The sequence below is a fragment of the Pan paniscus genome, chromosome 1, assembly GCF_029289425.2.
Source record: "Pan paniscus chromosome 1, NHGRI_mPanPan1-v2.0_pri, whole genome shotgun sequence".
Lineage (NCBI taxonomy): Eukaryota > Metazoa > Chordata > Mammalia > Primates > Hominidae > Pan > Pan paniscus.
This window is the reverse complement of record NC_073249.2, coordinates 93287608-93303082: the sequence shown is the minus strand read 5'-3', so window position 1 is coordinate 93303082 and position 15475 is coordinate 93287608. Positions and strand designations below refer to the sequence as shown.

The 15475-nt window shown below is 49.9% G+C and overlaps 1 protein-coding gene across 3 annotated transcripts in view; it reads right to left on the bottom strand.

Annotated features, from left to right (window-relative positions):
- IQGAP3 (IQ motif containing GTPase activating protein 3) overlaps positions 1-15475 on the bottom strand; it is a 50778-nt gene that overhangs the window by 19330 nt on the left and 15973 nt on the right. The window contains exons 12-22 of one of the 3 annotated variants that reach the window (XM_063604517.1): positions 14816-14979; positions 12514-12671; positions 10261-10382; positions 9992-10155; positions 8548-8638; positions 6867-7034; positions 6634-6770; positions 6359-6529; positions 2690-2773; positions 2453-2524; positions 2282-2351 (exon numbers count right to left, since the gene is read on the bottom strand). In XM_063604517.1, the coding sequence (XP_063460587.1) occupies positions 2282-2351; positions 2453-2524; positions 2690-2773; positions 6359-6529; positions 6634-6770; positions 6867-7034; positions 8548-8638; positions 9992-10155; positions 10261-10382; positions 12514-12671; positions 14816-14979 (1401 nt within the window). Of the gene's footprint in view, positions 1-2281; positions 2352-2452; positions 2525-2689; positions 2774-6358; positions 6530-6633; positions 6774-6866; positions 7035-8547; positions 8639-9991; positions 10156-10260; positions 10383-12513; positions 12672-14815; positions 14980-15475 lie in introns of all 3 variants that reach the window. The other 2 variants (XM_003821051.4, XM_063604520.1) reach the window with 2 other exon arrangements.

Genomic DNA, 15475 nt, shown 5'->3' with positions numbered 1-15475 from the left:
AAATGAAGGAGTCAGATTTGGAAGATGAATAAAACTAGTCCCTGTCCCTAAAGGCAGTCTAGTAGGGGAACTAGACAAATAAACCACAATTCACTGCAGTGTAGTTAGCACTTTGAGAGGAGCAAGCATGGGGATCTTTGGGAAAACAAAAGTGGGTTGCCCAACCCCACCTGGGGAGTGAAGAGACACTGCAAGGAGGAGGTGAGACACCCCAGATGTCGGTGAAAAGGAGGCAGAGAGGGTGAATGTGGGGAGTGCTGGAAGTCCACTGTATCTGGAACACAGTGCAGAAGGTGTAGGTGGTGAGGGGCAGGTCAGTGAAGTTAGAGGTGTAGGGAAAGGCTGGATCACAGAAAGCCCCAAAGCTGTGATTAGGAGGTTGGACTTTATCCTCAAGGCAACAGGGCATCATGATAAGTCTTAAGGAGGTGAGTGACATGATCACATGTACAGGTTTAATGGATTAATCTGGCTACAGTAGGGGAACAAATCTTTTTTTATTTTTATTTTTAGACAGAGTCTCGCTCTGTTGTCCAGGTTGGAATTCAGTGGCATGATCTCAGCGACTTGCAACCTCTGCTTCCTGGGCTCAAGAGATTCTCCTGCCTCAGCCTCCCAAGTAGCTGGGATTACAGGTACCTGTCACCATGTCTGGCTAATTTTTGTATCTTTAGTAGAGACAGGGTTTCACCATGTTGGCCACGCTGGTCTTAAACTCCTGACCTCAGGTGATTCTCCTGCCTCAGCCTCCCAAAGTGCTGGGATTACGGGTGTGAGCCACCAGGCCCGGCCTGGGGACAAATCTTTGAGGAGTGAAGAAGGGTAGAGGCCAAGACAATTCATGGCATCTTGGATTCGATGAAATACAGCATATTAACTCCTCAAAACAACCCTACAAGATAGGTATTAGCAATATGTCCAGTTTATAAAGGAGAAAAGTGGGCAAGAAGGAAGTTAATTGGCTGGGTGTGGTGGTTCACGACTGTAATCCCAGAACTTTGGGCAGCCAAGGTGAGTGGATCACTTGAGCCCAGGAGTTTGAGACCAGTCTGGGCAAAATGGGGAGACCCCCATCTCTACAAAAAATCAAAGTTAGCCAGTTGTGGTGGTGTATGCCTCCAGTCCCAGCTACTCAGGAGGCTGAGATGGGAGGATCACTTGAGCCTGGAAGGTTGAGGCTGCAGTGAGCCGTGATCATGCCACTGCACTCCAGCCAGGGTGACAGAGCGAGACTCTGTCCCAAGTAAATAAATAAATAAATAATCAATTAAAAAAAAAAGGAAGTTAAGTAACTTGCCAAGGGCCACACAGCTAGTAAATGGTAGAGCTCTGAGTAAAGTTTGGGGGCCAGTGAAGTGAGGAGACAGCACTAGGGAAAAACAAGTTCTTCCAGAAAAACCATAAACTGAAGAGAAGAAAAAGAAGATAAAGAATGGCCAGGACAATGGTGTTAGTGTAACCACAGAGACAAAATAGAATGGGCTAGGCTGGGGATAGGGAAGGAGAGAAAGAAGCTTGTTGACAGGAAGCAGATGGCCTGAGTGTGCATGGCCAGAGAAGGGACAGGCAAAGCCCCTGTGGGCAGGACAGGGGCGAAGAAGGACTGAGGAGGTGAAGGAGAGGATTCCTGAACAGGACATTTCACCAGAAGCCCAAGAGTGCAGCCTCAAGGCCAGGAAGGAAAGGGGCCTACTGCTTCAGGAACCCAGGGGCTAGAGGTGAATGTAGAAATGGACTACTTGTCAATTTCACAAAAAGGAAGGGGATGCCATTTGCTGGGCTTCTGAACTTGAAGAACAAGAGCCAGAAAGGACCTCTTTAAAGCTTTAAATGAGCACCCAACTAATGGGGAATATGGAGCAGGAAGATGGCACTCCCTTGGGTGCTTCTCACATTCTCCACACCACGGAATGGATGTACTCTGTGTGCCTCACCAGGCCTTGTTTGTGCTGGGCCACAGAGGTCTGGAGAGGAGAAGGTTGAACCCTAAGAAAAGAAGCAAGATCCTTTTCTTTCTGCTTTGGTGGTAGCAATAGGCAGATAATCTAAGCCTGGTCCAAAAAGAGCCTGGTTAGAAGAACTTTCACTGTGACAAGGCTATCTGTGATTGGGATGAGCAGGGGGGCTTTTGTTACAACTCCTGTTCCATGCTCCTGCACAGACAACTTGTGACTACCTTCCCCTTACCTGCTGTGCAGTCGCAGAAGGATGTCTAGACCTGCCTGGCTCTGTGGGGTCCTCTCCCTCCCAACAGCTGGGGAGGGTGGATCAGGCAGCTCACCTAATATCCTGTAGTCATCCTGGGCTTTCCTGGCTCGGAAAAATGCCTGGATCTTCACAATGGAGTTAACCTGCCACAAACACAGATGGGAAAAGGGTTGCTGGCTGTCCTTGCTCTAGTCTCATGGGCAAAGGTTGGGTATGTGGGCAGGGGGAACAAGGTGACACTCACATTCTTCTGGAAGTAGTGCAGACGCCTCAGGTATTGCCTCCGAGCTGCCCACATCCGGGCCCAGGCCTGGATCTGGGAGAAGAAACACACTGCCTCAGCTCCAGCTTGGGGCCCACCCTCACTCAGTCTCAGGTCAATTCAGCTAAATCTAGAGGTCACAAGAAGGTGACAAGACTACAAGATTGTTCTCAGACGGTCCTTTGAGAGAAAGGAGCCTGCCAAAACCACCGTAGCTACCTTGATTATGGCATCCAGGTTTGCTTTAAAATACTGCAACCACTCCAGGTAAATCTTCCGCTGCCTATAACCCCGCCAATGAGCCTGCACATCAGGAGAGAAAGGGAAGTAACTCAAGCAGGTCTCCTTTGGCCAGAAAGGCTTTTAAGAAAATCTTTGTCCTGGGCCCTCCAGGGAATGGAAGGGGGCAGTTAAATAGAGGGGGAAGGGGAAAGTGGCCCTGTTCTCAAAGAACTTCCAACTTCATGGGGAAGACCAAATGGCTTCACATAGCCAACAATGCCCTCTGCCATACTCCCTGGTCCCAGAACAAACACCCACATACCCACACCCACACACCTCTAACCAACACCTCTTCACAGAAACTCAACTATAAGATACAGTCCTAAAAGATAATAAAGCATACACCTACTCACCAACTTCACCAAAGTATGTACCATATCAGCCTAAAATATACTCATACACCCATATGCAGACCACCCACACCCTATCACACACTCCACCCTCCCTCATGTGCACAGAAAGTGGGCAGAGAGCAGTCTGGAAATGCATGCAGTTGTGTGGATGAGAAGTGTGTACAGGCACAGAACCGTGTTCTCACCATCTCTGCCCGCGGCCACCTGGGCAGCAGGTCACTAATGCTCTCATAACTCACATTCTCTTTAAAACACAATCCAGCTCCTGACCCTAGTTCTCAGCAAATCTTCCCACCAAGGTCCCCAGTAACTCAGCTGTCAGGCTGATGGCCTCTCCCCTAGCTGATCTGCTGCAAAGGGCCCAACCGACGTCTGCACAAATCATGCCTCCTTTGGTCTCTAAAATCTCAAGGCCCTCTTCCATTCCGGTCTCCTTCCTAGGAGACTTTTCCCTTTCCCTCCAAGCTTGTGTGGGATTAATTTTCCTAAAGTACCTCTTAGACTATAGACTATCCCAGCCTGTTTCCAGAAGTTCTCAACCATCTGACCCCACACTCCCTATTTGACTTGCCACTGGTCCCCACCTTCTTAAGGATCCTAGATGCATCAGACTTTTCACTTTCTTGTAAACATGCCTTATGGTTTTCTGTCCCTGAACCTTTTATACTCACCTTTGTTCCCACTGAAATACTTCCTGTCTTTTTTTTTTTTTTGAGACAGGGTCTTTCTCTGTCACCCAGGTTGGAGTGCAGTGGTGCTGTCATGGCTCACTGCAGTGTCAACCTCCTGGGCTCAAGTGATCCTCCTGCCTCAGCCTCCTAAGTAGCTGGAATCACAGGTGTGTGTCACCATGCCTGATTACTTTTTTATGTTTTGTAGAGATGGGGTCTTACTATATTGCTCAGGCCAGTCTTGAACTCCTCGGCTCAAGCAATCCTCCCACCTCGGCCTCCCAAAGTTCTGAGGTTACAGGCGTGAGCCACCATGCTTGGCCCTTCCTGTCTTTTAGGCCCCATGTCCAGCATCTCCCAGTGCACAGGCCCTGGGAGATACTCTATCACTGACATTGTCTCAGTTTGGTAAGACTTGGGAGCAACTCCTTTCATTCAGTTGCCCCTAGCCCTTCCTAAAGCCAGTTCTGCCAGCTTTCCCTCAAGGCTTACACGGCCCCTCTGTTGGGATAGGATGTAAAAGAGGATAGCTTGGTCCATGATGCCAGCTGTCCATGTTGGAGCCTAGAGGTCAGGAAGGCCCATTTCCAAGCCTGCCCTCAGGACTCTTTCCTTTCCTCCTCCAGGTACTGACTGGAAAGTTGCTGTGGGAAAAGGCAGAGTGGTCTGCTCTCTGCTCTTACTCACTACCCAACCTCCACCAGGCTCCTTAAGGCCTCTGAATTGGTCAGAATTCAGGACCCTGGATGGGGTTCTGGCCAGGGTCAGAGCTTTCAGGAGATAAAGTCTCAATACACCCAGGAAGCCTCATTTTGGATTTTCCTTTCCCCGGGCAAGAGGCTCAAGGCTCTGGGCTACCCCTCTCTTTCTCTGTCTCCCAGGACCCAGGCCAGAGCCCACACAGCTTTGGTACTAGTGACAAATGTTCCCTCTGACTCCATCTTCTCTCCCACTGTTGGTGTGGTTTTTCATCGCCTTAGTGTGAAATTCCAGACTGGGCTCAGGAGGGAGAAATCCCTATGATTCAGACCACTAAATACAGATCACTAAAGTTCTGTATTGAGTTCTGGGACCAATGCCCTGAAAACAAAATCTCATAATGGCTCCCATCAATGGAGCACTTACCATGCTAAGTGCTACATGTAATTTTCCTACTGAATCCTCCTAATCAACATATGAGGTGAGTACCATCATTATGAATGAGGAAACAGAGTGCTGGAGAGGGCATAAGTAAGGTGCCCAATGTCATATGACCCAGAAGTGGTAGGACCAGGAGGCAAACTCTACCTTCTGACCCCAAAGCCTGAGCTCTCAATTACCCCCCAACACCCTCAGTCATAATCAAGGGCCATTTGCCAGTCCCGATCTGCACATCTGTCTCCCTTGGTGTCCTCTGGTGTTGTCTTCATGTCCCTCCTATCACAATGTCTAACATCAAGTGTACTCCAATTTCTGTGAGGGGAGAGAAGTGATTACTCACCCATGGGCCTTGCACCCATCTCCCACCCTTGCTTAGTGCCAAGTGGCATGCTCTTGGCATTCAAAGAAGTTTGTGAAAGCATCTTTACATTGCCAGCACCTCCACGAGGCCCTCCAGATCACATCTGCCTGGGAAGGTATCTGCTCAATTGCCATCATTCCTGGCTTGCACAGTGTCTCTGGCTATCTTCCCTACCAGCCTCATGTCTCAATTACTTATGGGTCAGTCTCAGAGGCCACACTGGACCATCCACAGGTTGGAAGAATAAAAATGGGAAGGGCTGGTAGGAGAGGAAAGGTAGAAGGCTATTCTCTTCCTAAAGGATATTCCACCCCTTTTCTGTTTAACCACCACCACTTCTTCGAGCCCTCCTAGTGTCCAAGCCTTGATGTCTCACTAAATACACAGACACACAGACACATACACACAGACACACACACACACACACACACACAGACACACACACATTTTTAGAGACAGGGTCTCGCTCTGTTGCCCATGCTGGAGTGCAGTGGTGTCATTATAGCTCATTTCAGCCAGTACACTGCCCTCTAGCCTGGGTGACAGAGTGAGACCCTGTCATGCAATCCTCCCACCTCAGCCTTCTGAGTGGCTGGAATCACAGGCATGAGCCACTGCGCCCAGCTAAATCTTATTTCACTCTTCCCTTGGGGAAGCTAAGAAGCAGCTCTCACTCTCTGGATAGTGACAATAATGATATAAATAGCATGGTAACTTCTACCATGTTCTTACCTACCTCCCAGGCCCAATTTATAAACACTTGAGATATTACCTAACTTAATCCTCATAACAACTCTATAAGGTAGGTGCTATCGTTATCCCCATTTTCAGATGAAAAGACTGAGGGACCAGTGAGGAAACTGAGGGAGAGAGGGTAAGTAACTTGCCAGGGTCACACAGCTAAGAGGTGGTAGAGCTGGGATTCAAACATACATGGTCTGGCTCCAGAACCTATGCTTTTAACCACTACTATTCAGAGGCCGAAAGATCATTCCCATGTCAGTAAAAAGGAAGCAGCGTGGATACCCTGGAGCCCAGATAAGCCCAGGCCCTGAAGACTGAGAAAGCCAGAGCCTGCCACCTGGATCTTGATGACTGCTGGGAGCCAGGTCCTCAGAAAGTGGGAATGCTCAGCAAACTTCTGCCGAACTAGGAAGCCACGGAGGCGGGCCTGGAGCTGGATGACAAAGCCGACGTTGGCTTTCCAGAGCTGTTGGCGGTCATAGGCAGCAGTGACCTTGGTGACAGCTGACTGTGGAGGCAGGAGAGAGACGCTGTGGTCTTTTGGGGAGTGGGAGCCTCTTCTTCAGGACATTCCTATCCAAGATCCCCTACCCTTGCAGGGGCTCTGCCAACCTGGATCTCCTCCCGGGTCAGGTGAGAGGTGTTGAGGGGGCAGCCAGGAGGTTGCTCCCAGATCCCCTGGAAGGTCTGCAGATGGAAGTAGTAGGCAGTGCCATCCTTCATGTCATGTTGAACCCAGAAAGCTGTGTCTGCTAAGCAGAAACCAAGCAAGCAGAGAAGGTTCAGAGCAGGCAAGGGGTGGCTGGGGCAGGCAGCGAAAAGGAGGGTCAGGTTGGGGCCATTACCTGGACGCTGTTTCTTTGCCATGGCACTTTCCAGGGCTCGCTGGTAGCCGTTGGCACAGTCGGGAACTACCCCTCGAAGGGCCACTGCGGGGTTCCTCAACACCCGCTCAGTCTGGGCTGCCTTGCCCTCCTTGATGGCTTGATTGATGGCAGCCACACCAAGAGCCACTGACAGGGGCATCAGGAGAGAGCAGTCAATCCTTCCCCCGAGTCCCTCCCATGGGCCTTGGCCGGTCCACTAGGGACAGATTCCATGAAAGAGGACACAAAATCACCCTTCTGAAGGAGTAGACGGGAACATCCCAGGATGGACAGAGACACATACATGAAAAGCAGCAGCATGCAACTGTGCTTGGAGGGAAAGGCAGCAGCAGTCAAGGAAGCACTCCTGAGGGAGGCAGCGTGGGGCTAGGCTGAGTTGGGGCTTGATAAAAGGAAAATCAGCTTGAACAGAAGCATAAAGGCCCAGAGCAGTGGCTCCTGCCTGTAATCCCAACACTTTGGGAGGCTGAGGCAGGCAGATCACTTGAGCCCAGGAGTTTGAGACTAGCCTGGCCAACATGGCGAAACCCCATCTGTATAAAAAAATACAAAAATTGGCCAGGCACTGTGGCTCACACCTGTAATCCCAGCTCTTTGGGAGGCTTAGGCGGGCAGATCACCTGAGGTCAGGAGTTTGAGAGCAGCCTGGCCAATATGGTGAATTATATGTATTATATGTGCCTACTAATAATACAAAAATTAGCCAGCTGTGGTGGTGGGCGCCTATAATCCCAACTACTCGGGAGGCTGAGGCCCAAGAATTGCTTGAACCTGGGAGGTAGAGGTTGCAGTGAGCCAAGATTATACCACTGCACTCCAGCCTTGGTGACAGAGCAACACTCTGTCTCAAAAAAAAAAAAAAAAGAAAAGAAAAAAATTAGCCAGGTATGGTAGCGCATGCCTGTGCTCCCAGCTACTCAGGAGTCTGAGGTGGGAGGATTGCTTCAGAGGTTGCAGTGAATGGAGATCACAGTACACTGCCCTCTAGCCTGGGTGACAGAGTAAGACCCTGTCTTAAAAAAGAAGCACTTTATGCAGGATATGGGCAGAGGACCCTGGGACAGTTTCTTAGAAGAGAGCCTAAGAGGTGGGAATGGCTGCTGTAGCATCTGCCTTCCAGTCACTAGCAGACAGACAGATGGACAGAGAGACCCCAGCCACTGAGAACTAACACCACCAGCACCACACATCAGCACACCCCTGCCTATTTGCACTGAGTCTGCCTGTTTTCCTCAAACTCCTGCCAATTCCTCTTCTCTCATTCCAAGTCTAAACATTTTCTAGCCAGAGCTGATTGACTGCTGGAACCCAAACTCAAGCTACCAGCAGAAATGGGATTTCTGACTACCGCATGATCTCACATGCCCACATTACAGGGAAAGTGTCCACAGGAAGGCATAGAGGGAGGCAGCAGGTGAACTATGGATTCTCACCTCCTGAGAATTTCCTGCCCCGCCGACTGCCAGGAAATCCATCCTGCAGTCTGAACAGCAGCCCTCCTGCTCTGACTCTGGCCTGCCTCCCCACAGAGGTTGAAGGGAGAGGGTGGTGACCAGGGAGGCTGCCTGATTATCTGGGCTGCTGCTGAGCCCACATCACCATCCCTCCCCTCCCAGGGTCCCCCAACCAGTCCATTTACTTCTCTGAGCTGTATTAGTGTCCTGGTTGGCTCTGACCACTCCCTGGCGGATCTCCTCAAGCCACAGCACAGCTCCAGGATCCCCTGTCACCTGGCAGATTGAGGGAGAAAAAAAAGATGAGACCCCAAGCTAGTCTCTCTAGGTTCCCAGGCCAAGATGCCCAAGGGAACCAAACTGCAGGCAGGCATTGGGAGCCACAGGGACAGTGATCTCCACTCAGCTCTCTGCCCTGTGTGTGGGCATGTGTGGCATGTGGTTCCCTGGGATGCGGCCAGGCTCAGAAGGCTGTCTTATCCTATTGGGCTTTCAGGTCTACTCGGCTTGGCCACAGCACCTCCAGAACCACAGAGGCTCTGCACAGCTCCTCAAACCCTCAGCATCCACCACCTTCTCAACAGCTCAATTCCCTGCTCTTATGCCTCAGCCATGTCCAGGGATAGCCTACGCTGGAGGCTCCAACTACCTGCCCCCACGCCCCACTCCCCTATGCCTCATTGCACACCTTCTCAGGCCAATCCTGACCCTGACCCTTACCTTCTCTTTCCTTTTCTTGCTCCACACTCCTCTACCCGACAAGGTAGTGGGAAGATTACATTAGCCCACAGGTCAAGTAAGCCTATGCCTGCCACACTGTCAGACTGATAAAGGCTTGAACCCTTCCTTGCCTCACACAACCCCAGATTCTACTCCTTCCCAACTCTCCTCATTAATAATAGACTTTGTAAACTAACATTTTATTGAGTACTGACTATGTGCCAGGCAGTATTCTAAAGCACTTTCTTATGCATTAATACTTGTAAAGCACATAAAATGATGCTTGGCACAGAGTAAGGATTCAATAAATGTTAGCCAGTACTACTGTCATATTATCTCACTTACACCCGATAACTATGAGATACGCTCTTTACTGCCACAAGCTTCTAGGTGATGAAACAGAGGCACAGAGAGGTTACGTAACACGTGCAGGGTCAGGCCGCCAGGATGTAGGCTCCAGTAGTCTGGCCCAGGAGTCTGAGCTCTCAACCACTCTCTACTGCAATATACTAAGGGTGTTTCAGGTTCAGAACCCTGCCCCATTTGTCAATTCATTTGATTTTCACCCTCATTCTGGGAGCTGGGTAGGACTAGGGTAGGCAGTACTTTACAGATGAGTAAATAGAGCTCAGAGATATCAAGGGATTTGCTCAAGGTCACATGGTCACTAAGGGTCAGAGTGGGAAATCCAGCCTGGTTCTCTGGCTCCCAGGCCTGTGCTTTTCCCATGGACTGCCCACTGCCCTGGCAACAGGGCCATCCTTCTTTACCAGATTGGAACACCCCCCTCACCCCCACCCAGAAGCCATTGTGTCCATCAGAATAGAGCTCTGCCAGACTGGGTACAGTGCAACCCACAGAGAATGTTCTTCCTGCTCTGATGACCAACCCAGCCAGCCCTAACTTCACCTGGGCCTTCTGCCTTTTGGCTGCCACAAGGAGGAGATGGTACCGAGGGGCGACAGGGAGGCTGACATCATCTAGGCCAGCTGCAGGAAGCAGTAGGGCAGACAGAGTCTTCTCAGGGCTGCCTTTGTCCAGAGCCTCATTGATGAGGCTGACTGCAAGGACCCCTAAGAAAGAGAGATCTAGGTGGGCAGGGGGCCCCTAGACTTAATGGCTAAGGGACAGGACTGCCTAAGTTGGGCCATCTCCACCCAGCTCCAGACTATACTTACGGTCAGTCTCTTCCTGGGTCTGTGCATTGACCTGGCTCATGGTGGCCTGCAGGTCATTCCAGCTCAGGAACTCCTCACCCATCCCACGCTCCTGTCGCAATTTCAGCAGGGCATCGAAGTAACTGGCAGTGGGGTGAAGGGCAGAGAGGTGAGTAGCATGTGAATCATCAGCCAGAAGTCAGGGGAAACAGTTGAACGATTTTCCTCACTTGACCTCCAGGACACCACACTCTTTTAGTTCTCTTCTTGCCTCACAGGCTATTCTTTCTGAGACACCTCTGCTGGTTCCTCCCTGACATCTAAACATGGAAGCATCCCAATCTTCAGTCTTCAGACCTCTTCTCTCTCCATACTTACATTGTAGATGATCTCACCCAATCTCATGACTTTAACACCATATGCTCCCGAAAGCACACCTCCAGCCCATTCATTTATCCCAGCCAGCTCCTTGTGATTTCCAAGTGAATGTCTAACAAGCACCTCAAACCCAACAGCTCACATCTGAACTGGTTCCCCTGCTTAACCTGCATGTCCCACTGTCTCTCCCATCTTGCCCCAAATCTTGGAGTCATACCGAATTCTGTTCTCTCTTCTACCCCATATCTATTATATGACCAAATCCTGTCAGTTTGCTTTCAAAATGTATCCAAAATCTGACTCCTTTTTCCCATCTCCACTACTGCCCAAGGCCAAGCCCCCATCATCTCTTGCCTGGATTACTCCAATAGCTGTCTAACAGGTCTCCCTGCTTTCCCCTTGTACTCCTGCAGTCAATTCTCAGCACAGCAGCCAGAAAGATCCTATTAAGTAGATCAGATCGCTGGGCACGGTGGCTCACGCCTGTAATTCCAACACTTTGGGAGGCCAAGATGGGAGGATAGTTTGAGCCCAGGAGTTCAAGACCAGCCTGGGCAACGTACAGAGATCCTATCTCTACAAAAAATTAAAAAATTAGCCAGGCATGGTGGCATGTGCCTGTAGTCCTAGCTACTTGGGAGGCTGAGTTGGGAGGATCACTTGAGCCCAGGAGTTCAGGGATGCAGTGAGCCATGATTGCACCACTGCACTCCAGCCTGGGTGACAGAGCAAGGCCCTGAGCTGTGATTGCATCACTGCACTCCAGCCTGGGTGACAGAACCAGACCCTGAGCTGTGATTGCACCACTGCACTCCAGCCTGGGTGGCAGAGCAAGACCCTGTCTCTAAAAATAAAAAAAAAGAAGTAGGTCAGATCAACTCCCTCCTGGCTCAAAACCCTCCCGTGGCTTCCTTCCTCACTCAGAGTAAAAACCAGAGTCCTACATGGTCTGGCCTCGGCTACTTGGTCTTCATCTCCCACTCCTCTTTCTTCCTTACTTCACTCCACCACACTGGCTTCCTGATGTTCTTTGAACACACCATGCACATTGCTTTCTTAAGGCCTCTGCCCCAGGTAGCCTCATGGCAATCATTTATGCCCTTTAGGTCTCTTTCAAAATGACCTCCTCAGCAAAGAGATCTACATTATGTAAAACAGAAAAACTGTCCCTACTATGTCTCTACCCATTACCCACTTTGCCCTATTTTATTTTTCTCTATGCCTCTTCTTCTTTTCTTTTCTTTCTTTCTTTTTTTTTTTGAGATGGAGTTTCGCTCTTGTTGCCCAGGCTGGAGAGCAATGGTGCGATCTCGGCTCAACACAACCTCCACCTCCCAGGTTCAAGTCATTCTCCTGCCTTAGCTCCCAGAGTAGCTAGGATTACAGGCATGTGCCACCACGCCCGGCTAATTTTGTATTTTTAGTAGAGATGGGGTTTCTCTACATTGGTCAGGCTGGTCTCAAACTCCTGACGTCAAGTGATCCTCCCGCCTTGGCCTCCCGAAGTGCTGGGATTACAGGCGTAAGCCACTGCACCCAGCCACCTCATCTTCTTTTCTCATCATCTGTCTCCCTTTACTAGCATGTAAGTTTGACAAGAGCAGAAAGTGTTTTGTTCACTGCTGTTTCCCAGCACCTAGAGTAATATCTGGCACATGGGTCAGTACTCAAACGTCTGCTAGGAAAGAATGAATCAATGAAGAAAAGAGGAATGACTGTGACCCCATCCACTCCCAGGAAGAAACACAGGCCAAGGAACTGTGAACAGACCCAGAGGGTGGGCCTGGGCCCAAGAATGGGACATCGTACACAAGGCAAGTCTCCAACAGAAGAGTGCTGAGTCTTGGCTGCATTCCCCCATCCCTCACTCCCAATGTGTGGCTAAGCCTTTCTCACCGCTGGGCATTTTCTCCTTCCACCTCAGCCAGGCCTGTGGCAGGGTTCACCAGGCTGCTCCAGAAGCCACTGGCATCCCGGGCCTCCAGGGCCCGGTTAATCAGGACCACAGCTGAGAGCATCTCCACAGCCACGAAGAGCTCCTCCTGGCCAAGCTCCTACAATGGGTGGGAGGGCCAATTCCCAAGTGGGCAGGTGAAGGGTCTAAAGGCCTATTCACCATCCTGCCCCCAAGGTTCTTGAATATCCCAGAGTCTCTATCCCAAAACCCCAGTGGCCTGATTCACTCACTAATAATCATCATACAAAACACCTGAGAATACTTACTATGTGCTCAATTATAAGTACTTCACACACATTATCATTTAATTTTCATAATAAGCCGACAATAGAACCATAGTACCATTAACATCCCCATTTCATGGATGAGCCCACGACCAATAATGTAAGTCAAAACTAGCTGTCTGATTTCAAAGCCCACACTTAACAAGTAAGCTCTACCAGCTCCCATTGGTCCCTACTGCATATCAAGAACTGTATTAGCCGGGTGCAGTGGCTCACACCTGTAATCCTAGCACTTTGGAGGCCAAGGTGGACAGATCGCTTGAGCTCAGGAGTTTGAGACCAGCTTGGCCAACATGGCAAAATCCTGTCTCTACTAAAAATACAAAAATTAGCTGAGCATGGTGGTGCGTACCTGTCATCCCAGCTACTCGGGAGACTGAGGCAGGAGGATCGCTTAAACCCAGGTGGAGGTTGCAACGAGCCGAGATCATGCCACTGCACTCTAGCCTGGGTGACAGAGCCAGACCCTGTCTTAAAATAAAAAAAAAAATTGAACTGCACTAGGCCCTGGGTATACAGAGATGAAGATGGAGTAGTCGCCTCCACACTGCACTGCACCGCACACCCAAGAAGCTCCGGCCCCATTTCCCTGCCCTGTCCTTCTTCTGCTTTTCAAACATCTGCTTATGCCGTGCCCTTTGTCTAGAGCACCCTTCCTATTTTCTTCTCTGTTTTTTTGAGATAGAGTCTCGCTCTGTGGCCCAGGCTGGAGTGCAGCTGGCACAATCTTGGCTCTCCCGGGTTCAAGTGATCTCTGAGCCTCAGCCTCTGGAATAGCTGGGATTTCAGGCATGTGCCACCACCACACCTGGCTAATTTTTGTATTTTCAGTAGAGATGGGGTTTCGCCATGTTGGCCAGGCTGGTCTCAAACTCCTGGCCTCAAGTGATCTGCCTGCCTGGACCTCCCAAAGTGCTGGGATTATAGGCATGAACCCCCACACCCAGCCCCCTTCCTATTTTCTCCTAACAGAATGTTGTGAATATCAACAACAATAATATTAATAGCTAAAGTTTACTTTCTTCTCTAAGGTTCTTACTTTCTTCTCTTAGGTTCTTCTCTAAGCAAATATGTTCCCTTATTTAATCCTATAGCCTGAGGTAAATATATTATTGTTCCCATTTTATATTCAAAGAAATTGAGCAGCAGAGAAAGTAATTAACTTGCTCAATGTCACATAGCTAAGAAGTAGCAGAGCCAGATTTGAACTCACGCAGCCTGGCTCAAAAGTCCACAACTTTAGTCACAATGCTTTACTTCTTAGTACTTATTTTATGCTTCCTTGTACATAGTCATTCCTATGTTGAGACTGTGCCTTTCCTGAGGGCTGTGCCTGTATCCAAGTCATGCTGGGAGTAGATGCTCTATAAACACCTGCTGTGGGTGTAGTTCTCTATTGATTCTCTTCCAGGAAGACTTCCCGGCTCTGCTTCCTCCATTTCCTTGGTCTGAAGACTTCTTCCACTTATGTCATCTGCTCTTCTCTCCCTGTGTGTCTCTATTTGGACCCTCAGGTGTATTCTAACTCCTCCAACAGACTGAAAGTCCCTAAGTGAGGGCCCTGTCGCTTCACTGTCAGAGAAGAAGTATGGATTGGGATTAGGTGGGACAGTGAAGTGCTTCAAAGCATGGGCTTCTGCATCCACTCCCAGCACTGGCACTCACAGCTGTGTTGGGCAAGTGACTTAACCTCTGCATCTCAGTTTCCCCATCTCTAAAATAGAATGCCTCCCTCATAGGGTCCTTTTAAGGATTAAATGAGTATGTAAAGCAGTGTTTGCTCAAGGTATTGGCTATTAAAATACGCTCAGTAAGGCAGGGATGGTAGCTCTTTCCCCATCCTAATCTCGTGCCAGCATCTCATATTGCACTCACAAGAGGGTGGCCTGGGCTGCCTGTCCTGATCCCTCCAGCTGCATGGGGACTGCAGAGCTAGACCCACATTTCTGGGGCTTACCCCCTGCTGCTGCTGCTGGAGCACTGCCAGCTCCAGCTGGTACATAGACGATGCAACAGGGTACACTGGAGGCAGCTGGGCCTCAGGGCACATCAGCTCCTTCACAGTGTCAGCCGCCACTCCCCTCCGGATGGCTTTGTTGATCCGCTGCACAGCGTGGAGCACTGCAAGGGAGGAGAGCAACAGGTTGTACTGGTCGGGCATTCAGTGGCATCTCCACTCTCCTCACCAACTAGGCTCCGCCGGGGGATCTTGGTGGGGAAATGGCTTTGCAACTGCTCTCAAAAATCTGCTAGGTTTAAAATGCATTTCTAAGTGTTCAGGAAGAAAAGGGGCTGGGTTGCTTTAAGAAGAGGCTCTGTAAGAAGCAATTTGTCAGGCCTAGAAATTGAGTAGCTCAGCATGTAACACAGAGTGGCTGTCATGGCAGAGGGTGAGTTCCTAAGGTGGTGAGCACAAGATTGACAGGTGGCTATGGAACGTAACTAAGATGAGGTTAGTCAGGGGGCTCTAGGGACCAAGGCTTGATGACAGCACAGAGGAATAAGGAACCAGCTCCAAGGTGGAGCCGTTTGCTGCAAAGGGCAGTAGTAAGCTTAAAAGGGGCTGTGGTGCCTCAATGTAGTCTGAGTTTACAAACTCTGTGGCTTACAAAATGCT